Below are 24,163 nucleotides of genomic sequence, written 5' to 3'. Positions count from 1 at the left end.
CTCATGTTTGTTCTCTCATCTTATATTTAGCTGATGTGTGAATTGGGGAATACTGTGATCAACCAGATTTATGAGGGATCCTGTGAAGAACTCGGAGCAAAAAAACCAGGCCCCTCCAGTTCAAGGTCAGTTTCTATCCAGCAGAGTAATTTTTCCAAGACTCTAAAGATACCTTTTACCTTCTTTCTTATGATCATTTACCTCCAGACAGGAGAAAGAGGCCTGGATCAAATCTAAATACGTGGAGAAACGCTTCCTGAAGAAGATGAGTGGCAGCGAAGCGCTCGTGCAAGGTGAAAGGAAGTCCCGCCCTTGGACGGTGAAGAAATGCCAGCGACACAACAGCTCTGTTCGGGCACCCAACAAGGCTCGTAGGAAATATCACCGATATGAACCTGGCAGCGCCTCGCCGGCAAACCTCTCAGCAGGTCAGTGTGGGGACTTGTGATGTGGTGATAAAACCAAACACACTGTGAAGCCCAGACTGAGCTCTTGTTCTGATCTTTTATTCTCCTGCAGCAGCTGCAGCAAAGTTTCGCCGGGACTCGCTGTTCTGTCCAGATGAGTTGGACTCATTATTTTCCTACTTTGACACTGGCTCTGGTCCTCGCAGTAAGTCCACTACACAATGTGTTGATACAGTGCATTGTTATTGTAGACTTTAGAGAAGATTTTAGGTAAAGGCTCCACAGTGAAACAAAATAACTCAGAAACTGAAGTTCTTATAGCAGTTTTCCACATATTTGTGATTTCCTGAGCAATCCAACCGATAACGTGTCTTTATGTAATGCAGTTTGTGCCAAGTAATGATTAACGTGTCCGTGGCTTGGCAATGCTTGGCCCTGCAGGTCTCAGTAGCGACAGCGGCCTGGGAGGAAGTACTGACGGGAGCACAGACGTCCTGGCCTTTGGCTCAGTGGTGGACAGTGTAACAGAGGAAGGTACGTGTGCTTGTGGGCTCTGTGCCACCAGTGTAAGTAGCTACAATTTAAATTAAATCGTGTTACATGTACTTATATTGTCGCTCATTCTCATGTTAAATTATTCACACACAGAAGAGGAGTCAGAGGAGTCCTCCAGTGGTGAGGTGGAAATTGAACAGGAAGTATCCTCAGACCCTGAAGACCCAAGAGAACTCCACCCTGGCGCGCTCCTATACCGATCCTCCCGACTCCACAACTTGCCGCTCATGGCGGAGGCTTTGGCACACGGTGCTGACGTACACGCCGCTTGCGAGGAAGAGGAGGGAAAAACGCCACTCATTCAGGCTGTGATAGGGGTGAGACGCTCTGTAATAAACATGTGTGGGTGTTTTGGTTTGGATAAAGTGATGTGGATGTAAATGAATAATTTCATTTATTAAATTAATTTTATCTGTTTAATTGTTAAGTGACTTCAGACCAGTGCCCTTGATGTCAAATGTCATGAAGGTGCTGGAGAAACTGGTTCTTGCCGACTTTGCTTGCAGGTGACACATGCTCTCCACCCTTTTAAGCCAGTTTCTGTTGAGGGTGGATATCTACATGCTGCTGCATGTCTCTCCCACCTGGATAGTATGGATGGTACTATTGGCATTATGAGAGAATTGTGGGGTTTGGGGGATTTGTTTTTTTTCCCTCCACATCTTTAATACCATCCAACCACTTCTAAGTGAGAAGCTGCTCAGAATGGGTGTCACCACTTCTACTGTTCTGTCAGAGTGGCTTCAGTTTGCACAGCTGGTGTGGTGGTTTGTAATACTCAGGCATCACAGGGGACAGTCCTGTCTCCATTCCTGTTTACTTTGTTCACCGCAGGTTTCTAGTACAACAGTGAAACATGCCACATGCAGAAGCTTTCTGACACTGCAGTAGTTGGAAATCACCTCCTCCTTCTCAATGTTAGCAAGACAAAAGAAATGGTGTTTGACTTCCGGAGGGAAAAAAAAATTGTAATTAGGCCCATTAACATCATGGGTGGAGAGTTAATTCACATCATTGGCCAGAATCTGGAGGGCATTTGAGTCATCAGCTCTCCTCCACACTACAGAGGCAGCACAGCTCCTTCTCCCTCAGACTTATTCAACCCCTTCATATGCGCCTTTTCAGGCAATCATTCCTACCGTTCTCAGTGAAACTGTACAATAACTCTTCTTGACAGGTGAACATGTTTGTCAGGCACAAGATACTGCACACATATTTCTGCATTATACCTTCTTGAAGGTGTTTCTTGAGTTTAAAATATCCATATTATTTATTAATGCAATTTATACTGCTCCATTACACTCTTTAAAAAAAAAAAAAAAAACCTTCTTTAAATTAACCTCATTTTTATTTCACTTTTTTATTTGTGTTGTTTTTTTTTGTTTTTTTTTTATCACTGTTGGGTGTGTATATAGTGCAAACTTTCTATCTCACAATATAAGACCCTCACTATGCGGCAGTGGCACTTTTACTATGTTGTGTATTTATTATAGATTGTGCTTTTATTGTAATTTTTTATCCTGCTGCTGTAACACAATAATTTCTCTGTTGGGATAAAGAAAATCTTTTTTATCTGGACTGTCTACATTAAAAAAACATCTGCAGTCATAAACGATTAAAAACAAGAAAGACTCTCCACGTAAATGCATCGTCTGCCATTATGAACACTGTAGACTTGAAATTCTCCATCTGTCTCTTTGTTAGGGCTCCTTGATAGCTTGTGAGTTCTTGCTACAGAATGGGGCCGATGTGAACCAGAGGGACATGAGAGGCAGAGGCCCACTGCACCATGCAACCGACCTGGGGCACACTGGGTAAGAGAGACATGGAAGTAATAAGCTGTGTCTGATAATCATTGTGTTCTAGCCTGTGTATAATGTCATGAAATGTGGAAATTATTAGGTAAAAGCTACTTTCAGCTGCTCCCTTCCCACAAAGTGGTTACCACAGCAGGTGGCTCCCTGTGTTTGAGTTTTGCGCCAGACGTAGTCCCAAAGGGGATTTATGTCTCCAGCTAGAATTGAACCACCTTTTCTCTTGCCAGGCGAATGTGTAAACCATTGTTGGTACACCTAATATTAATGTACCAACAGCAGTGAATACCTTTTGTTTTGAATGTTAAGGAATGCATGAAGTAATCTTTCCCTATAACAAAACTGCCTAACCAGTTTTGATAATCATATTATTCTTTGACACTCTATGTTGTTTTAACCAGGAAAAACTACAGGAAGTGTCACTGTTAAAAAAAAAAAAACGCACACAAAAGTCTTCCTCTGGTATGCAGTATAATCCCACGTGATACTTGCCATCACGAGTAACTCATTGCTTTAAAGTATTTGAAGTATTCACATTTGAAACTGCTTAAACTGGAGCTATACGTTCAGACTAAAGTATAGAGCACAGAGATAAACTAAAAGGCATCAGTGAATACCACATCAGTAAGTCATCATGTGTGCATTCCACAAAATCTGCCATGTCACTATTGCTATTGTGGACCATATTTTATTTTTTGACTCTGCTAGGGTGGCATTAAAAACAATCCTTCTTTATTGTACTGCCTGAAACAAGCTGTTATAGCTTCTCTTCTTTTAAGCCAAGCTTCTTGTCATTGGTTACCCTTAATAAACAGATGTTTTGAACAGCAAATAGGTGGAGATATTCCTAACATGATGTGCTTGACATGATCATAATGGGGATATCCACTTTATGATACCATTCAGAGCCTTTGGTGATGTCTTATATAAGAATCAGACAGGAAACGAGGGAATGGGGCGCAGCAAATGCCCACAAGTGAGACTGGGACCCAGGCTGCTACACTTTAGCCTTATAGCATGTGGTCAACCAGTGAGCAAAACTGGGACCCTGTAGGGTAAAGAAATTTTTTTTGTCTTCCCATCTTTGTTTGTACAGCCAGGTGTGTCTGTTCCTGAAAAGAGGAGCATCACAAACAGAGGTGGATGAACAGGGCCATGATCCTTTAAGCATCGCTGTCCAGGCTGCCAATGCAGACATCGTCACCCTGTAAGACACTCTGTGTAATAGTAGCTGATCTGGAAGAACATGTATTACTTCATGGTTTTGCTGAACAAGCAACTAACCTGGCAAAACTTTAACAATTTAAATGCAGTCAGCTGAATTTTTTCTCTCTGTGGACCATATGTTTGTCTTTTGTGGTATTGATCCATGCTTTAATCCATGTGACTAAAAGAATTACTTGCACCAGATTGTTATTCCACTTGTAAGCACTGCGGATAAACAGTTAAAAAATAGTTTAAATCTTTATAATGTTATTATGAAAGCTTGTGTATCCATCATTGGTGGCAAAGTCATAACAGTTCTTTTCTTACCTTCCTCCCTCCTCTCACCCTTACCTTATTTTCTCACCTTCTATCATCTCCCTTTGTCCTGCCTCGCTCCTTCCCACTCCTGTCCTCCAGGTTGCGTCTAGCTCGGATGAATGAAGAGATGCGAGCGGCAGAGGCGGCTCCGCTGGGTCAACCAGGTCAATACCCCACAAGCAGTCCCACTGAGCAGCAGTATAGGAAGTGCATCCAGGAATTCATCTGTCTCAACATAGACGAATGCTAGTGGTCACTTCTGTACCGTGGAGCAAAGCCTGTGCTCTATTTATAAATCTTCCTCCTGACTGAGAAAATAACATATTCATGTAAAAGCTGCCCCTACACCCTGATCACAAGTCTGTTACTTCCCCTAGATCTAAGCCTGCAGGCAACTTCTGATAAGCTGGGTGTCTGAATACAGAGTGACTATTGGTTGCTTCGAGTCATAGGGAGCATCCCCGTGATGGACCTTTCTAACTCTACTGACTATCCAGTCACCTTCACCATCTTCCTGCTTCGCCACTATGTTTCTGCTTACCATTACTTGGCACTACCAATCCTAGCTACACAACACAGCCAGTAAAATGACATCAGCTTTCTTGGTGTTTCGCTAACAGGGTTATGCTCTAACTTCATTACATGGTGTGACCTCCTGTATGAGGGTGTGGGTGTTTTTATTTTTGTTGCCTAACAGCTCTTACCTCAGAAGAATCTCGCTGCATTAATCCTGTACACTTTATATCTATCCAGACCATCTGTGTGACATCCAATGTACCCATCTCTCCTTCATCAGAGATGTAAATATGCATATTTAGAAGTTTAGAAACTGTGTACTGTGGCATGAGGTAAAACAATATGGTATTTGTTCCAGTAACTTAAAAGAAAAAGAGTAACTGACAAGCTGCAGTAGAGGTGGGCAGGATAGTTTTACTGTGTATAAAAAGGGGGGTCGGGAAGGAAGAAGTGAAACTGTGACAAAAATGTTGAAGGGCTTGTGGGGAAGAGACCCTCGCCTGCTTTGTAAGATACTTTGTGTCGTCATGAGTGAGTGAGTGAACAGGAGAGTGCATGTGTTAAAGAATACTGAGAGACAGTTAAATAATATGTAAAGGAAAAAAAAGACTCTGCACTTTTCCCATATACAGAATTATCATTTAGCTTTTACATTGTTCTTGTCTAGTCAAGTTGTTGTCGATTTATTGTCTATTTTAATGATGTCTTTTTTATTTATCTTTCCAGAGGACCAGTGCAATGCATTATTGAATGCAGTTTTATATCAGCATTTCTGTTAATGATTGTCATTTCAATCTAAAATCCTTATTCAGAATTTATGATGGAGGTCTTTAGATATATTTTACATTAACAGCAGTCAGAAAACTTTCAAATGGCCTTAGATTACAGAGTACTTTTGTCTTGGCAGTAAAACGTGCCACTTCTCATTAGGTTATGCAAACACATCAATGGAACTTCTGATTTCTCTGAGGAAATTCTGAATTGACAGTGACTCATTATTTGAGCAATAACTGCCAATAGTTCAGAGCAGTGAGAACATGCAGAAATGTAAAATTGCATCATGTTATTCACTTCCATTTATAGAACATAAAACTAAAAAGCTCTTCAGCTTCCTGGCAATGGTAATATTACAGGAAAGTATTCGTGTTATGTTGAAATTATGGAGTATATTTAATCTTTTAAAAACTCGTGTCGTGACAGGACTAGCATATCTACGTCAATGCTAAGAATATCCTCTGTATGCTTTGCTAGATTTTTGGGAAGTTTGACCTTTGCATCTTGAGCATGATGAATATTTTTTCTATAATTTGATCACTTTGTGCAGTGCAGTCCTGTCAAAAAAAGCATGTACCGATATGACCTCTCTGGTGTCAGAAGTTTCTTCCTTTTTCCACCTCTGTGCCATTGTTTCATCCACACACGAATCTGTGGTGACTTTTCTTCTTTTCATTTCTTTCATTTTTTTATACTGTGCTTTTATTTTCCTCTGCCAAAGACTTTTTTTTTTAAGGGAAAGTGTCTGACACTGTTGTGTAACATCATGTTAAAAAAAGGAAAAAAAGAAGAATTGTTTTGGGTATATACAGGATACTCTTACCATCCTTTCTGAGTTGTGAGAGTGGTAGAAACACTGTTGGTGCTCACATGTTCAGAAGATGTGACTTACCTGATAGATACAATAGTTCAATGTACTGCAAGTAGAACCAGTCTCGGGGGGTGATGTGAAGCTACTGTGACCAAACTGTTAAGAGCTGTCGCCCTCGCGGAAGTATTAAATGTTGTGTCCATTTGTGTGTAGTATTGGCTTAAGAGTGGTTAAAGGCGCAAACATGCTGTATATAGTACACTTGCATATTTTAACTTAATGCTAACTTCCTGCCTCTCGGCATTCGGTCACAGATTCTGTTTAATGTTTGTTTTTTCATTGTCTTTGAAAAACAGCCGGTCGGGTAGAACTGTGACACGGTTCTGAATTACTTGCGGGGGTTCTTCTGTTTACTGGCATTTGGATATCTTTGGAATACTCCCTTCCATGTCTTTAGAAGCACTAAGGGGAAAAACAAAATACATACAATAAAACTGAGAAACTGAAATGGATCTGTTAACCCAGCTACCTGCTTCTTATTCTCATTGCTGTTCCCTCTCTCATCTTTTCTGTCTAACATTCTCCCAGCATTCTTTTTCCAGATGATAGCTGCTCTAATTATTGAATAATAATAAATACGGCAGTGGTTGTAATCCATAGATATAGCCAGATGCTGGGAGAGTGCTATTTTACAGAATACTCTGGTGTGTCTTTGGTGATTCACAAACTTTTGGTAGCACTTGGCTTATTCAAAGCAATAAACCAATTAGTCTCATGTTGTGAAATATCACTGAGGTGTACACAGACTCTACTATTTAAGAATAACTTAAGCATTCAGAGTCTTATGGGTATTAAAACAGTGCTTCATCTGCTTGCCCGCAGCAGCAACACCGTGCCTTGAATAATTCAGTGTCTCCAGTGTGTAAAACATGTATGTGCTCTCACAAGCATATGTCACACCATCCCTGAATAAAATGTCCTCTCTAATTCCTTTAATTTAACACTAAAGACAAATGACACATGTCCACTTGAGGAAATAACCACTGACTGACATATCATTGCTTCTGTTACCACAGGACGTACCCCGAGCAGCAGGAGAGTAAAACCTAAGGATGTTCGGGATGGAGTGAGTGAAGCATCCTGGGCTGTCTTGCTGTGGCACACTAGCGTGATACTATGATTTTTCCTGCTCTGGTGGTTGCGCTTTAACTTGAGGTTCTTGCTCTGTGGCCCTCCCCCCTCCTATTTTTATGGATAAGCTTGGAAAACATTTGCTGTGATAATGCTGCCAGTCTTTTCCCTTTCTTATAAATGAGGCACAGGAACATTGCCTTAAGGAGGATGTGCCAAGATGGCTACAATACAGTATTTATACAGTTAAACTGTAATTTTGACTGAATTCAATGAGAGTTGGTAAGTTAAAAAAAAAATGAATGAACAGGATGCTCACCACTACTTCCCTTTAAATTCCACACTTGCTATTAAGTATCCAGGAATCCCATTTAAGAGGAAATAAGGTTTTTTACTTGTACGCCCCATGAGGCTTGGGAGCAACGCAAAAATATGAGGCTGCGGGCACTTTTCTCTTTCGTGGGTATGCAAAGCAAACATTGATCTGATCTTTCTTCCTTATAATCTTGCTTATATACAGTACTGTACAAAAGGCTTGAGTCACCAATTGTTTCTTAATTTGCTTCTAATAAGCCAGACTTTTGTTATTTTAAAAAATGTGGTCAATAGTTCAAAGTTTATCAGCTGCTTTTTCACTGAACTTTACTCCAGTCTTTGTGCCTCACAATTTCCATTCATTCAAGTATAAAAATGCTTCTGACTTCAGGGATGTGCCAGGCTCGTCTTAACAAACAACTTGCCAAACAACTGGTTTTAAATGTTATTTTTAGTCACCGTGTTTCTGATAAATGGTCAACAGCATTTGTTGTAGATAAAACATTATTTTTGTACCAATGAGTTGATTCCTAAATATTAGCTGAAAACTTAACATATGTCCACGTGGCTTTCAGCATGCGCTTAAAATGTTGAGGAAAGGGGACAAGAAAGGATTTGAAAAAAACAGATGAACAGGATCTGAAAGTCATGTGCTTAAGAAACAGGTTAGAAATACAGCATAGACCTGGCACAGGCTCTGAGATATGCCCTTCATTTGATCCCTCTACTGTTGACTGAAGCCTCACAGAAATTGTCTCAGTGCAAGGGTAGCTAGATTCTTAGGAAAGGGAAACGGCTAAAGAAGAATGACATACGCCAAATATACAAGAATTGGACTAAAAATCAGTGGCGACATTTTTGAAGGAGTAATGAATTCAAATTTTATATTTTTAGTTGGTGTCAGTGAGTGTCTACAGCATTGTCATGGTTGGATTTTGACCCACCATATAATGATGACAGCTTCATTTTTAATGATTACAATGATCCCGACCACACTTCCAAAGCATTGCTAGATAGAAAAACTCACAATGAAACAGTATCAGGCATAGATTCGTGTTACCAAAAGAAAAAGAAATGAGTGGTGTCTCAAGAGTTTTTTCACAGTAGTGTATCGCATATTCTAAAAGAAGGTTGGTAATTCTCCATGGTGCCCTGCAGTGGGACAAATCCTTGACTTCAGTGTCCACTGTTTCAGGTGACATCTCCTGCACTGATGTCTTTCGCGAGTTTTCTCTCCTCGCGTCTCTCCAGCCTGAAAAGTTGAGAAGAAGGAGCTTACAGTTCAGCAGCTGTAAGAAGCCAAAGTGATCACTGCTGACCCCTCACTTCATCCGACCTCTCTTCAGTCACTTTGGAATCAGGCAGGAGACTGCTGCGTTCGATTAGAAGACACGTTGGTCCGCCGAAGTGAATGCTCTGGGAATGAAAAAAGAAAAGTCAAATTCCAGTAGGCACAAGTTAAAACTACAGCAGACTTGTAATAGTTGTAATATTCTCTCGTAAATAAACTTGGTCAAAGACAAACAGTTCTATTGCACTGATGTTTTAGCTGACTTACTCCAGTTTTGATAATGTTAGTCATCCAGCAGAGCTGACATTAACATTTGATGACCTTTAGACATATAACAACAAAACAATTCTCAACCTGTCCAACTAATATTGCATAGGGCCCCATTACAAAGTAAACTCAACCTTGGACCTGTCTGAGCATGAACAATGGGACCTGGAGCTTGAGTTGGATAGGACATCATGTAGATGCATCATCAGATTGGAATCTGGGGAGCCTGGAGGTTCGATCACTGTTCCTATTTCGGTTAACGGGAAGTACAATTTCTTTATGTGCAACAGTTTTTGGACAGATGGTCATATGTGCAAGGAATGTCCTCATGACTCTCAGGACCCGAGTTCTCCCCGGAGAACAGTGCAATGTAAGAGGTGATTATTGTTATTTACTGTAATTTTGAAAAAAAATAAAATAAAATCTCAGGAAGCAGTTGAGCTTCCCAAACTGTGGGTCTCACACCCACACCAACAAAATTTAAAAAAAAAAAAAAAACACAGATAAAATAATCCGGGTTTGACTGTGTTTGCTAATGCTTATGCAAATATTTCCACGGGCTTAATGACGCTCTCTATGATGAGTAAATGAAACTTGATCTTTAAATTAAGTGAAGTAATCCTTTAACATTTCTTCAGCATTTGTGATGAAATTTCTGATAAAATGATTTTAAGTGTTTTGTAACTGATGGCAGAAGTCAAATAAAAAAAATCTACTGAAATTATTAAAGGTCTTGTGGAATGTTTTAGCGGACTAAACAATGGTTGTTGTTTAGTCCGTGTTTTGTTGCAAATCCAAATTTAAGCACCAGCATAAAGTACCGGGAGGCCCTCTGAGCCCCTGGCATCAGACAGACCGCTGTGTAGTGTGTCAAGTGCTACTTGGCGATTGACTATAAATGTAAGTACGGATGTTATGATTAAAAGACAGTTACTGAAGGGTGACCATGTTTGTTAGACGGTACTGGACTTCCAGGAGGATCGCGATTGGGCAGCTAGCGACAGTAAAGCACTTGCTAAGTAACGTTTCGACTGCTACAGCAGCGATGAAGAAGAAAACCGGAAGTGTAATTTTTCCTCCTGCTGGCGATAGCGTAAGCTACTTTGGTGTCATCGTCTTATCGGATTGGGGTTGGCAACAGAAATAACAACCTTATTTCGTGTCCAGCCACGAATACATATTTTCGTTGGGGTTTCTGGAGAGGTATGTGTATACTGCACATCCCGTAGTTACTAATAAAAGCGAGAGATGTCGCGGTCAGCTGTCGTTATACAATATACAATACAACTGTTCCTGCTAGTAGCTGCTAACATTAGCCGGTTAGCAGTGGCCTACGTTGGCTAACGTTAGCCACTTGTTCTAAAATGCACTCAAACAGGAACCGACACCGGTTAGCATTAGCAAAGCCACCGTGCCAAGCTAGCTTTCCTGAACTGGCTTTACTGATTAAAGTGTGGTGTGATTAAAGAGTGGTCAGACACATGCAGTCATTCTGTAGCTGAAGCTTGGTCCGTAATAGTTGTTTATTATTTAATTATCAGGCTTTATGACAGGCACTGAATGTGCCAGAAATGTAACGTTAGCTGCTAAGTAGCGGATTAGCCTCAGTCACATAAGTTGCGTTAAGAAGCCTTCCTCTTTATTAGGAAGTGATAATGACATAATTCTAGCACTGTTGCGGTCCACGTACTGCTTATTACATGTCAGCGTTTGTCCCCGTGACACCAGGTCAGTTGACAGTGTTTGTTATTGTCGTAATTTTCAATTACATGGGTTGACAGGGGAAGAAAGTTTAAAGTACAATTATATCCGTTGTGTAAGTATTTGGAACACGATGCGTATTTTAACTTGAACGCAATACATACTATATTCCACTCTCTGCTAAATGCTTACTTTTTCACTTGGCGAGGCAGTGTTGTATGCATATAGCATTAAAGCACCACAGCAGTGCTGTGCATGAGTTACAAAACAAACAGTCACAGCGCCATTAGAGAACAATGAGAGATTGGATAAATTGTTTTTAAAATTCGGTGCTTTTTGTAAGATGTACTAATTGGACAACTTCATCTTTTAGGAAAACAGAGGCGAAGTAATCACTTGATATTTAAACTTCACTCTGCAGCCAGAGTTGAGCTATTTCTGCCTGTTTCTCCAGTTAGCGTTAGCATTTGCTAATAAATAAACAGAAGCCTGTACTGGTTACGTGTTGTTCAGTGTGAGATTTTACTGCCCTTCTCTGCTTTTGTTGTTGTTGTTAATTAACACACTGTTAGTCTTTTCAACCCGATTTCACTCTAGTTGAAACACATTGAACATGTTAGGAACCTTGGCCTTATTTTAGACAGTGGTCTTAGCATTCATAATCATACTAATAAGGCCAACACAACTGCATATGCAGCTTTCTAACAGTATAACCATATGTCAAAAAAAATTCTTATCTCAAACTGACTGGGAAATGGTCCATCCATTCATATCAACCAGGTTACTGCTGTATTTGCAAGATTATCCAAATCATCAGCTAGATAACTTCAGCTTGTTTGAAATTAATTGGCTGCCACTGCAATACAGAAATGCCTTTAAAATGCTTCTATTTGTTCCTAAAGCACTCAGTGGTTTGACCCCCAGTACATCTCGGACTCTGAGACCTCTCAGGTCATCAGGTGCAGGTCTGTAAACTGTTACCAGAATGAGATGAAAGTTTGCTGAGGGTACATTTTGTTATAATGGTTCTCTTCTTTGGAACAACCTTCCCACTGACCTGATGTCAGTTCCAACTGTGTCTACATTCAAAAACAAACTTGGAGCCTCTTTATTCTTGCAGGCATATGATTAATAACTTTGTGTTTGTGTGTGACTGTTAACGTATCTCTCTTATGTTGTTTTTATTGCCTTAAGAGATTGTAGAGCTACATAGTTTTAAAAATATTTTTATCTTTTGTGGCAAGCACATTTAACCTACGTGTAATGAAATGTACTATATAAATAATATTTGCAGTGATATGTTTAAGAGTTTATTAAATATTTAATAGTATTGATATTTAATAGGTCAGGTGACAGTGCTGGATGCAATGTTTTTTGATCTGCTCTAGTTGAAGCTGCAGTTACCTTTCACAGGCATATTAGGGTTAAAGCCTTCCGCTACCCAGAATGATTCATTCATTCAGAGTTCTTCATTCATTCAATCATTCAAATCTATGCAGTCCAGAGTTCAGATCCATAGTAAAACAGGATATGCTTTGATTTCCTAATGTAAAGGAATACATCTGGACAGTGATGTCAGTGTAAATCCAGATTTATGCAATTCACTGTTTTTGTTTTCTCACTGTTTATGTTCTCTCAATCATCAGATGAACAACAACGGGAACAAAAGAGCTCCAACTACAGCCACTCAGAGACTTAAGCAGGATTACCTCAGGATAAAGAAAGACCCCGTGCCTTACATTTGTGCAGAGCCCCTTCCCTCCAACATCCTAGAATGGTAAGTTCCTCATTAGTCAGGAAATATTGGGACTTTTTGACTCTTGAGGTCCAGCCAGGGAAGGGTGTTTAGGGCCATCGACAAAGTTTAAAACCTGTGAATATTCTGTAGAAAAATAATAAACTAAACATTTCATGTGTAAAATCAGGCTAGTGTTTTACACCAACAAAATTGAATCGTGGTTTCCAAGATGAACAGATGAAGAGAATTAAAACTGCATCCACTGCTATATACAAGTGAGTATTTAGCAGTGGATGCAGTTTTAATTCTGTTTTCAGAGCTTTAAAAAATTTACAGTGCTGTGTAAAAGTCTGGAGGCAGTCCTCATTTCTTTATATTTTGCTAAAAAAAAGTGACATTGGTGCAGCAATTTCTGAAACATGTGCAAACTTAAATGGAAATACAGTGTACAAGGCAAAAGTTTGCACAGTTCTGAGTTGAAAGGCTGAAAGTCATTATCCTTCACTATGTCTTGAATTCTTAGGCAAGCTTTTGTGTGCTTTCTTTTTCTTTAGGAATAGTTCTCAGTGCTTCTTGAAGGACATGGTGCAAAACTACTATTTTTATGACTTTTAAATTATGTTATTGTTGTTTTTTGTGTATTTGACTTAAGAAATTGGAAGAAATTGTTCATTGTTGCAACAGGCTTCTACAGAAAGTAGTGAGTAGGGCTGGGCCATATTATACCGTTCACGGTAATACCGGTATAATGTTAGGCAACGATAGGAAAATGAAATATCGCGATAGAATATGAGTAAAACGTGCGTGCGCAGTGCCTTTGTTTTCATACGCACATGGCCGATTGTTGAGTGAAACAGATGAACCAGAATTGGTTTGTAAAAATGGTGCAACTTCAGTGATGTGGAACTGGTTTGGTGTTTGTCCGTCAGATACACGACAAAGCACATTTTTTTGCAGAACATGCAAGCGGCCGTCGTTATTGTCGTATTTGTCGGACTAAGATGCTCTTAAATCTGGGAGTAATCTGGGTCCTAAACTCCGTATACTTCAGGTCAAACAACACTGCAGCATCACTTAGAGTTAAAAACTGTCTAAATTCTTTCATCTTTAATAAAACGATCAGCATTGCTGCTTTACCAGGTGTAACTATGAAGTTTAACTTCCAGGCATCCATTAAAACAAAATTTATTACATTTAACGGAGTTAGAAGTTAGCAGGAAGCTAGCGGAAGTTAGCTCGCTAGTTTCGCTAGTTACCTAAGCATGATACAGCATGTTCTGACTGAGAGATTTCTGAAAAAAATCAAACGTACAGCTCTGCTATCACTTCCAACATAAATGAAGACAGGAAACTAAACAGCAGTGACGTTTGTAGGGTTACTGAAGTTGGGCTAGCTGGTATATAATGATGTGCTACGTAATCGCTAGCGACACAGCTATGTTAGCATAACATAAACAGTGAAGCTGGAGGACGAACACTAACACTTTTCCACTTATAAAAGTTAACGTGAAGGTTCCTCATGGTTAGAGACAAATGCAATCGCATGGCAGGATGCTGTAAACGGACCAAACTTCAGTCAGGAGAACAACTGAGATAATCCATCCACAATACGAGGTTAGTCATTAATATACTGCAACAACATGGGAATAGAGCAGCTGCTAGAGAATTCAACATTAATGAACCAATGGTACAGAAGTGGAGGAAGCAAGAAGAATGAGTTTAATAAAGTTTGATTTATCTGACTGCTTTGTTTCGCTTAATGTGCCTTATAATCCCGTGCACCTTATGGTCCGAAAAATACGTACTGCACACTGCAGTTTAATGTTGCAAAGCACCTCTTTTTAACGTCAGTGGATATTATACATGGTTATGTTCAGGATATGTCAGCCCATTTCTACTGGAAAACTTTCAGCAAGGAATTTGCATTTGCACTGTTACATTTTTATAAAGCTTTAATGTACATAAAAACCAGCTTCTTATTTAAGTGAAAATAAATGGAAGGTTGTCTTTTTTGCGCTAGTAATGTTGTGGAGTTGTATTTTGTCTCGCATCAATTATATCGTCAGTTATATCGTTATCGCAAATTTTCAAATATATATCGTGATAAATATTTTTGGCCATATCGCCCTGCTCTAGTAGTGAGTCAACTAAAGAAGGGGGAACAAAATATGTTTTTCCAACAGGCTGCTAATAAGAAAGTCATTTCTTTGAAACCATGTGTGTACACAATACTGAGTCATCCCTTTTTATACTGGAATGAATCCTAGGACAGTGTTAAGTAACTTGACAAACAAGAAAGCAAAAGTTAAAGTGAGTGGAAAAAGCAACCAATGTTCAAACATTTAAAAACACGTCTGTAGAACTATTGCGTCAAGACCACTTTGGTCACGTCAGAAAGACTGGTTCCTTGGAAAGATTTATATTTTTTAGAAGGAAAATGTATAGAAATGAGTGATGAGTAAAGACTGCACACTACTGCACCTCAATAGTGGCAAATACAGGCTTAGATTTGAATGATAATACTGTTAGCTCTATTTCTGCGGTAGAAGGAAACCCATATGAAGAGTGACACTGTACAAATTGTATATATCCCACAGACTATCCTAATGATGATCAGGTATCGTTTCCTGTAAAGCTATGAACAGGTTTTTGTTTTTGTTAATTTTGTTTATACTCATTTTCTTTCTATTGGGAGATGTCTTAAAAATCTAAACCAGTACAAAAAAGACGTATAGATATTGGAGAAAAAGTGCAATTGACCAAAAATGTTCTGAATACGTGACATTTAAATAATGAAAGAAATATGTAATTGAGCACTTTTAGCACTTAGCTAAATATTAGCCATATAATTTGATTAGCATTTCTTGAATGGATGTTTATTAAAGAAATTAATGGTTTTAAATAAAGTCATAATGAGCGCTGGAATGTGACATGGCCCTCAGTAGTGTGTTTAACTCTTAAAAGAAAAAAATATATATATATGATATTAAAAAAATATGATATTTTTATTGTAATTATTTAGACATTTGAGCGTGAGTTTAACATGATCAGTGCAGTACTGTGCAAAACTCTAAATTCACCTCTTGGTTTTTATATTTTGCTTCCAAGGAGCCAGACTTTCTTAACATTTTCAAAGTGGTCTGGAGCAGTAGTTCTCAAGACTTTCTGAACATTTTAAAATCTTTAGACACTCGTTGCTTTTTCACTTATTTTCAGTCCAGTTCTTGTTCTTTGTTTTGTTTTGTTTGTTTTCTTGTTTGCCTTTGTGTTAGACCAGCAGTCCCCAACCCCCGGGCCTCGGACTGTGAGTCGTTTGGTACTGGGCAGCGAGAGTTGAGGCTCAGGTGTGAAATGTATGGTTTTCAGGGTTTTTATCGGTTTTCAGCGTTATTTTGTTATCGTTTTTATCGTTAACTCTGTTTTCCTGGGTCTTTTCACGTGTGTTATGAATAAATCTTCTTTTTTTTGGTACCGGTACTAGTTTTATTTTGTTGTATTTATACGCGACACCTTAAAGGCCGGTCCGTGAAAATATTGTCGGGCATAAACAGGTCCGTGGCGCAAAAAAGGTTGGAGACCTCTGTGTTAGACCACTGAGTTAATGCAGCTTGCAGTTAATGTGTATTGTTGAGCCCTCCTGTGCATTTCTTCACTGTAGTTTTTGAATGGAACAGTGAGAGAATAAAAATCACCACCTGATATAAAGAGTAATAAGAGTAGCCTCAATACAAGGATTCACAAAGGTCAGCAAATTCCAGGTGGGAGACAAAACTGTTGGAATTGATGTGAGGGAAGGTGCGGAGAGGTAGAAACGTGAGGAAAAAATTAATTTGGCTCAAAAAATAAAAACAAACAAGACAACAACAAGTAAGGGAGCTAGGAGGGGGCAAAAGTCCCAGCAGTTTGTTTCTTTTGTATCTTGCATCATGTATGAAACACAGGCACACTAATTAACACGTAATTACCTTGTGGCTGCCATTGCCAGCAGCTGCCACTGTGTGCATTCGAGCATGAATGCTGGCGGTGGTGTTGGTTACTAGTGTCGGTTATGTTGAAAGGTCTACAAAGATTCATTGCAGAATAGACAACTTGGCAAAGTAGGCATTTTAAATCATATCTTAGGCGCTTTGTGACTAGCAGCCTGTCATTCATTCATATATCTATCTGTCTGTCTGTCTGTCTATCTATAAATTTAGATCTTAGATCACAGGATGTGAAAGATCTAAATTTTTAAAAAAAAATTGGAGGAGAAACAGAGTTTGATTCTGGGCCATGCCAGCAAGTCTAGAGATGACTTGTTTAGTCAAATCTGAAATAAGTGATTAACTTTTTTTGTTCCTCTTTTTCAGGCACTATGTAGTCAGAGGTCCTGAGAAAACCCCGTATGAAGGTAAGAAATGCTAAACACTAGAAAAAAACTTGTGTAATGTGTGAGTTTAGATGAGTTAATAACTGATAACATCACCGGAATGATCAGGTGAGTCTTTCTCAGGTTAGCTTCATACAGGTATGACTAATCCTTTGGGGGTCTTTTGCTTTTGATATATCACAGTGTTGTATAACATATATTTATATATGTCATGTCTAATTTATAGGTGGATATTACCATGGAAAACTTATATTTCCCAGAGAATTCCCCTTTAAACCACCAAGTATCTACATGATAACGCCAAACGGGAGATTTAAGTGCAACACAAGGTAGGACTGTAGCTTCTTATTGCGCAGTTAATTTAAGCGTTAAAGCTTTGAAAATGATTTAGGCTGCGTTTTTAGAACTTGGTCATAAATGTTCCCGTTTCTCCACAGGTTATGTTTGTCCATCACAGACTTCCACCCGGATACGTGGAACCCAGCCTGGTCCGTCTCGACAATCCTCACGGGTTTGCTCAGCTTCATGGTGGAAAAAGGACCCACTCTTGGCAGCATTGAGACCTCTGATTACACAGTAATTAAAACAGACTATCCTATTTGCAACATAATGACATAAATGACCTGTTATGTCTCAGGTATTTCATGTCTTCTTTCTTTTCTTTTTTTTTCTAGAAAAGACAACTATCAGCCCAAAGCCTGGCTTTCAACCTCAAAGACAAAGTATTCTGTGAGCTGTTTCCTGATGTAGTTGACGTAAGTATGAGGGCCTTTTTTTTGGGGGGAGGGGGGACGTTCATCAGGGACTGATTCCATCCTAACCTTCTCCTCCTCCTTTCTGCCAGGAGGTGAAGCAGAAGCAGAAGGCCCAGGAGGAGCTTAACGCCCGTACACAGCCTCTCCCCTTACCTGATGTGGTGCCTGATGGAGACCCCCAGCAAGCCCACTATGGCCTCCCAGCCCTCAACGGTGGTCCTGCCCCACTAGGGGGTGCCAACCCCGCCCCTGGCCAGCAGCAGGCCAATCGTAACCATGGACTACTAGGTGGGGCTCTAGCCAACCTCTTTGTGATTGTAGGCTTTGCAGCGTTTGCCTACACAGTGAAGTACGTGCTGAGGAGCATAGCGCAGGAGTGAGAGGAGCCGGTGTTTTAGGGCAGCGCTCCCCTCCCCCTGCAGGTGAGCCAACTAGTGGACTCGATATTCTACAAACACACTACGTGGGGTGGGGAGGGATGTTCATTCCCGATCAAACCCCTCCACAACCACAACCTCCACCACCACCACTACTACCACTACCAACATGGACTTTGGAAGAAAAAAACTCAAAGCCCACCTAGCCAGGAAGGACTGAGGGGAGGAGGAGGAGGTGGGGGATGGACGGGAGTGGCTGTAGAGCCGGGGCCGGGGAGACTGGAGGGGTTTATTAAAACGGTTGTGATCTACTCTGTGCTTCTGTGGTTTATATCACTTCTAGAAACAAACTTGGCTCATGGGTTGTGGGAGAGTGTAGCTCTGTGGGTCACTTTGTTGCAGACTTCACAGCAGACATATTGATTTCCTTTGTGAAAATGAACTTTGCATAACTGGAAAACTTGTTTGTTGATTCTAAATTGTTTGCCTCTGCCAATCACTTCTTTAGAAAGCATTCCCATCTGCATTGTTTCCTGCTAATTCATTAGAGGAAATAAAATCCTCAGGGGATGAAGAGATGATTTGATCCAGCTCCAAGACTTTTTTTTTTTTTTTTTTTTTTAAGAGCGACGTGAAGAGACCAAATACATACAGGTCAAGTTTCATGTAATCAATTTCCTCGGAAAAACCTCAAAGTAGTAGTTATGGTTTCCACTTTCTGTGTCAGGGGTGTTACCGTACGTCTTCTACTTTGTTTCCTATGAATGGGTTTGAATGCATTCCTGGTATACCATTCAAAGGCTGCCAGGCTACAGTGCTGGGATACATGCCAAGAATACATTAGTGTAATTTAGTAAAGGTTGGACATGATAATAAGGACTTGCAAGATGAGTCTGTGGCCAAAATAATGATGAATCCATTAATTCCCATCCAAGGAAGTATAAAAGGCAGATTCTGTGAATAGTGTAAGATCAGTAACTTTTAATAATCAGACACAATATGATAAAGAAGCGTATAGCAGCAAAACTATACGTGCACTTATATGAAAATGGGTGTTATAAAAGAATGCTCATGCTTGTCAGTACTTGTCAGTTTATCTCACTGTCTGAGATTAAGCACCGGTGATGCGTCACTGACTAAGAGACTAGACAAAACTCCAGCCTTGATTTCTATTCATATATGAAGGCAGAGAGCATGAAGAAAACAAAAGTTGGCCTTTGATCCTGTGAAGCAGCTAAAGCTACACGGTCAGAGTTAGATGTTAGTGCAGATGGTCTCTCCAGTCAACCCATGAGCCAAGCATTGTCTGCACAAAAATAAACGGAGACAAGGACCTTTTAATTTGGCTTAGCCAATCAGTATAGCAGCAATCTACATAGGATTAAATGAGAAGACCCATGCAGAGAACCATTTTTTTTTTTGTTTCTGTATATTCCTTTTATTTCTTCTTTTTTTTTCTTTTTTTTTAAATCATTTTTTCTCTTTGTGTTTTTGTTCTCTTTTATTTATAGAAATGTCCAGCTTGTCTGTCGTGGCTCTAAGGAAAACACCCAGTGATTTTTCTTAGGGCTGTGCAGTCAAACACGCGGTCGTGTTAGTGGTGCTGGCTCACGCAATTGCTGATGATTTACTGTTGTGCATTGCATTTAGTAAAAGCTGGTTCTACTGTACTGCATCTAATCCTTCCACAGGAAGAAAACTCCGAAAGCAGAAGATTCTCTTGTTCGTTGCTCTTTTCTCAGCGCCATCTCAAAATCAGACCAACATGATGATTATGATGAGAGTGCGTTTGTGTGATTATACAGCAAATGCCCAAATTACCATGCTTCAATTAATCTTGTGTGGCATTGTCTCTGTTTTCATAGTAAAATGCAAATAAATTACCCTGCTCAGTGGGGCATTTAATAATAATATCTCCATTTGCTTAATGATGACGCAGTGGTTCAGTGGTCAGCGCCTCACAGCCAGAAGCTTCTGGGTTTTTGCAACTTCCTGGTGTCTTTCTGTGGGACGTGCCTGTTGTGTTTTCCCCTGAGTGGTTCGGTTTTTCTGCCAGCATAAACAAACGCATGCATGTCAGGTTTTCTTTTTTTTTTTAAATTGGAAGTAAATGCTTATGAAGACCTCAAAGTTTGTAGAGTGAAAAATGTGACTTCCATGTAAAGTTTTTTGAGGGTTTAGACTGAAAATAATACATAGGTGGAAGTCCATTCTCTGACAACATCACATGCTGTTTTTATCTGCTGCACAGATAAAATCAGCTTAACAGTTCAACAAAACTCAAGTTTATTTTCTCTTTAAAAAAAGAAGTCAAATTTAGGTCCTCGTAAAGTTTTAATAGTCAACAAATGGTTAATAAAACAACTATGAAAGATACGTGGACTTGCATGCCCGCACACCCTTTCTATAGAGTGAAGTTCCACAGAATATTATTTACCTGAGGGCAAGACTTCCTTGGAAATGACACGGCCTCGTGATCAGGGAGGGCTTTAAAAAGTGTTCAACCAGTCAAACTGGCACAATACACCTCTTCTACACTCAGAGACGCAACACTCAGCAGCAAACAAGCAAGTAAGTATTTCAAATGATTCTTAGATGATTTTGTTACTGAGCACCTGTTAAAGAAAAGCTGAATTTCTTCACGTTTCAGTTTTACATTTGTGAATATTTTATATTGTGTCTATTTTTCCCCTCCACTCACCTATTTTGTGTTTTTTCTGTATCGCAGAAAAAGCAGCCTTCCACGCATTGCTTATTCTGCATATCTGATACGAGCATGGTCACCGCCGAGGAGCTCGAGTGCTGCGTGTGCTGCTACGAGTATTCACGCAGCAACAGGATACCGCGGGTCCTCCACTGCAACCACACCTTCTGCGCCCCTTGTCTGGAGAGAATGTCCAAGCTGGAGGGTGCCATCTACACCGTCTCCTGCCCTCTCTGTCGTTGGATTACCTGCACCAGAGCCAGCTTGACTTTGCCAGGGGCTCTGTGGGTCAACACAGAAATCTGGGACCAGATTTCCACGGAGCAAAATCAGAATGAGAACCATTCAATGGAGGATTTAAAAGACCCAAAGTCGCTACTCATCGAGCACTCACTGTAAGTATAAGCTTCAGAACTGCGGTCCAGTTCCTCTGGGTTTTTTTTTTTTTTTTTTTTTTTGAGAGAAGTTGTAGTCTGTATCTTACCTAGAGATCTCAATAAATAAAATTTCTCCTCTTTCCTTTTAGACCCGTTTCACAGCATTCACGTTTGAAGTCCACACTCTTGAGGGTTTTCAGCTGCATGCCTCTGCAGAGCAGACACTAAGTGATTAACAGCAGGATTTGTACCTCTTACATGTTGTTTAATCGTAGACTGAAGTGTGCAAGACCGTAAAGTTTGCATGATCTGAGCTCCACGTAATGGACCTGCACACAGGGCTTCAGTGAGAGTTTGCGTCTTGTGAAGAGTGAAGGCCTGAAAGTCTTCCGTGCGGCTTGACTTTGTGTGAACTTGACTGTGATTTGGAAGGCACTGAATCTGCCTCCATTTAAAGTTGTGACTGTGAACCTTTTTGTTGTTTTATATCAGCAACAGCAAATGTACTAATGAAAAAATAAATCAGATCAGCACTGTTTATCTGAACAACGAAGATGATTTAAAGCATGATTTTTATAATATGATTTATTTTATAATGAAACTTTTTTGTCACTTTACCTGTTTTATACATTTTTAAGAAAACAGTGTCATTTTTGTTAATTTTTTTCTATTATAAGAATCACAAAAATGAAGGGTTTTAACTAAATACAGTGAAATGCAAACTGTCTACTATGTATGTAAATAGCCGTCTGTGATACAAACATGTTAATGAACATCATCTGTGAATAAAGTGTTTGGAACTGAAGGAGCACATGTTCAGTTTTCAAATATGGGAACCGTTTAATAAATGTTCAAAAGTATCCAGCACTCATTGTTTTCTTTGAGACTCTACTGTACTCTGCTGTGTTTATTGACACCAAGAGCCAGCTATCTCTGCACATATGTTACTATGTTTCACAATCGTATAAAAACCTTAAATCATTAACCCTTTATTGACCGGTTCTTCAAATTTACCTGTAAAATGGGCCCGCCGGTGGGCCCATGGTCAATAAAGGGTTAACCATCGTAAAAATGTATCACCCTTCTATGCTGTATTCTTTCACACATGTACAGGTCACACTGCTTGTGAGCTTCCTGTTAAAATTAAAGCTCTCATCTCCCCTATTGTCTCCGCTCATGTCAGTTCCTTACTAATAACCAGAGATGGGCAGTAATGCGTTACTTGTAACAAACGTAGCAAACCTCCGCCTACCCCTCTCCTGCTTTACAGGTAAAAATAGAGCATATAATTAAATTTTTGCTTGATGCATAAAGTTAAAAGATTAAAACTGATAAAACAAGTTTTAAAAAGAGACTTCCATTTGATTACATTTTGTATGATGGATTATTCAGAAAAAGTAGAATTGGGCTGAAAGATCTATCGCTTTATCACCTATTCAGGTTGTAAATCGTGTTTTTAAAAAGTAACTAAGTAATTAATTACTTTTGAAATTAAGTAATCTGTAAAGTAATGGGATTACCCTTTGGGGAAGTAATTAGTTACTGATTACTTTTTCAAGTAACTTGACCAACACTGCTAATAACAATCCAGACCTGATAAGACTTACACATGGGGAAAGAATTTACTGATCATTTTACCATTTTTTCAAGTTACTATGAATTTCTCCTCGGTAGTTTCAGTTTAGGAGGAATTTAGATACATGTAGGTAGTTAAATTCATGAATATGGCCGTTACGCCAGGCTGCTCTTTGTTGACTTTAGCTCTGCTTTCAATACGATACTCCCGGACAGACTAATAGTTAAACTGCTGGAAATCGGACTTCCTTCTACCACCTGCCGCTGGATCAGAGACTTCCTCTCAAACCGTGCACAGAGAGTTAGAGTGGGCCTCATCTTTCCTCACCCCTCAGCCTCAACACTGGCTCTCCACAAGGCTGTGTACTGAGTCCCCTACTGTACACACATGACTGTGTTAGTACCCACCCAGACAACGCAGTCATCAAGTTTGCAGATGATACCACCGTGGTGGGGCTCATCTCTGGGGGAGATGAGACGGCGTACAGAGCTGAAGTTCAGAGGCTGACAGATTGGTGTGTAGATAACAACCTGGACCTCAATACCACCAAGACAAAAGAACTGGTAGTTGACTTCAGAAGGAGGAAGTCTGAGCTGCAGCCTGTCAGCATCAACGGGGAGTGCTTTAAAAGGGTCTCCAGTTTCAAGTTCCTGGGTGTGCACATAGACACAGACCTCCAATGGCGCTCTAACACCTCTGCGGTTTTAATGAAGGCCCAGCAGCATCTCCACTTTCTCAGAAGAATGGACCTGAAGAAGGAGCTGCTGACCGTCTTCTACCGCTGCTCCATTGAAAGTGTGCTGACATATTGCATCGGTGTGTGGTTCTCCAGCTGCACCACAGCACACAGAAAGGCACTCCAGAGGGTCATCAATATGGCCCAAAAAAATCATTGGACATCGACTTCCCTCCTTGAAGGACCTGTACAGCACTCGCTGTCTCAAGAGGGCACGCAGCATCCTACGGGACGGTACACACCCAGGACACCGGGTGTTTAAGCTGCTGCCGTCTGGCAGGAGGTTCAGGCTGCTGAGGTCCCGAACAAATAGACTCAAGGACAGCTTTTACAACAGAGCAATAGGCCTGATCAATGCAAATAGCTGACCTGACTGGCTACCTCCTTGGACTTTTTTTTGGGGGGGAGGTAACAACAGTAAAAAC

General features: G+C 40.0%; 3 protein-coding genes and 1 long non-coding RNA gene across 7 annotated transcripts in view; 3 read left to right on the top strand and 1 right to left on the bottom strand.

Moving 5' to 3' along the window:
- LOC147330253 (arf-GAP with coiled-coil, ANK repeat and PH domain-containing protein 3-like) overlaps positions 1-10,089 on the top strand; it is a 62,962-nt gene extending 52,873 nt beyond the window's left edge. Inside the window, exons 17-26 of the mRNA XM_086291917.1 lie at positions 31-125; positions 208-428; positions 520-612; positions 849-941; positions 1,056-1,279; positions 2,667-2,776; positions 3,873-3,983; positions 4,400-4,464; positions 7,478-7,527; positions 9,043-10,089. Coding sequence (XP_086148043.1) covers positions 31-125; positions 208-428; positions 520-612; positions 849-941; positions 1,056-1,279; positions 2,667-2,776; positions 3,873-3,983; positions 4,400-4,464; positions 7,478-7,527; positions 9,043-9,111 — 1,131 coding nt within the window. The 3' untranslated portion in view covers positions 9,112-10,089. The remainder of the gene's footprint in view (positions 1-30; positions 126-207; positions 429-519; positions 613-848; positions 942-1,055; positions 1,280-2,666; positions 2,777-3,872; positions 3,984-4,399; positions 4,465-7,477; positions 7,528-9,042) is intronic.
- On the bottom strand, positions 8,746-11,444 carry LOC147330252 (uncharacterized). Its single transcript, XR_015129084.1, has 3 exons — positions 11,299-11,444; positions 9,184-9,263; positions 8,746-9,099 (listed from the first exon to the last, which is right to left on the bottom strand). It is a non-coding gene; the product is annotated as an uncharacterized LOC147330252 (long non-coding RNA).
- ube2j2 (ubiquitin-conjugating enzyme E2, J2 (UBC6 homolog, yeast)) lies at positions 10,166-20,256 on the top strand. Of its 4 annotated transcripts, none has more exons than XM_086291914.1 (7): positions 10,166-10,305; positions 12,753-12,883; positions 17,194-17,234; positions 17,440-17,542; positions 17,651-17,789; positions 17,888-17,968; positions 18,058-20,256. In XM_086291914.1, exons 2-7 carry the CDS (start codon positions 12,753-12,755, stop codon positions 18,346-18,348), a joined length of 786 nt encoding a protein of 261 aa, XP_086148040.1. In that variant the 5' UTR covers positions 10,166-10,305; the 3' UTR covers positions 18,349-20,256. The 4 variants fall into 4 exon arrangements, with proteins under 4 accessions (XP_086148040.1, XP_086148037.1, XP_086148038.1 ...); XM_086291911.1 differs by lacking the exon at positions 10,166-10,305 and adding an exon at positions 10,339-10,498; XM_086291912.1 differs by lacking the exon at positions 10,166-10,305 and adding an exon at positions 10,343-10,608.
- A 132-nt stretch (positions 20,257-20,388) lies between these two features.
- Positions 20,389-22,503, top strand: LOC147330250 (uncharacterized). The gene is made up of 3 exons (XM_086291916.1): positions 20,389-20,916; positions 21,074-21,444; positions 21,576-22,503. Exons 2-3 carry the CDS (start codon positions 21,122-21,124, stop codon positions 21,652-21,654), a joined length of 402 nt encoding a protein of 133 aa, XP_086148042.1. The 5' UTR covers positions 20,389-20,916; positions 21,074-21,121; the 3' UTR covers positions 21,655-22,503.
- Positions 22,504-24,163: the final 1,660 nt, after the last annotated feature.

Source organism: Aulonocara sp. 'chitande type north' Nkhata Bay, linkage group LG5, assembly GCF_057382095.1.
Source record: "Aulonocara sp. 'chitande type north' Nkhata Bay isolate Kocher_YH1m ecotype deep benthic linkage group LG5, A_spYH_male_GT1.1, whole genome shotgun sequence".
NCBI classification, from domain to species: domain Eukaryota; kingdom Metazoa; phylum Chordata; class Actinopteri; order Cichliformes; family Cichlidae; genus Aulonocara; species Aulonocara sp. 'chitande type north' Nkhata Bay.
Note: the sequence above shows the minus strand (reverse complement) of the source record. Positions and strands in the feature narration are given on the sequence as shown.

Excerpts from the sequence above, each read along its gene's own strand:
- ube2j2 (XM_086291911.1), top strand. The coding sequence starts at position 10,352 with ATGTTTGTTAGACGGTACTGGACTTCCAGGAGGATCGCGATTGGGCAG. Across the intron at positions 17,543-17,650 it reads AGATTTAAGTGCAACACAAG|GTTATGTTTGTCCATCACAG; the intron begins GTAGGACTGTAG and ends GTTTCTCCACAG. Across the intron at positions 17,969-18,057 it reads TGTTTCCTGATGTAGTTGAC|GAGGTGAAGCAGAAGCAGAA; the intron begins GTAAGTATGAGG and ends CCTTTCTGCCAG.
- LOC147330250 (XM_086291916.1), top strand. The coding sequence starts at position 21,122 with ATGGTCACCGCCGAGGAGCTCGAGTGCTGCGTGTGCTGCTACGAGTAT. Across the intron at positions 21,445-21,575 it reads CTACTCATCGAGCACTCACT|ACCCGTTTCACAGCATTCAC; the intron begins GTAAGTATAAGC and ends CTTTCCTTTTAG.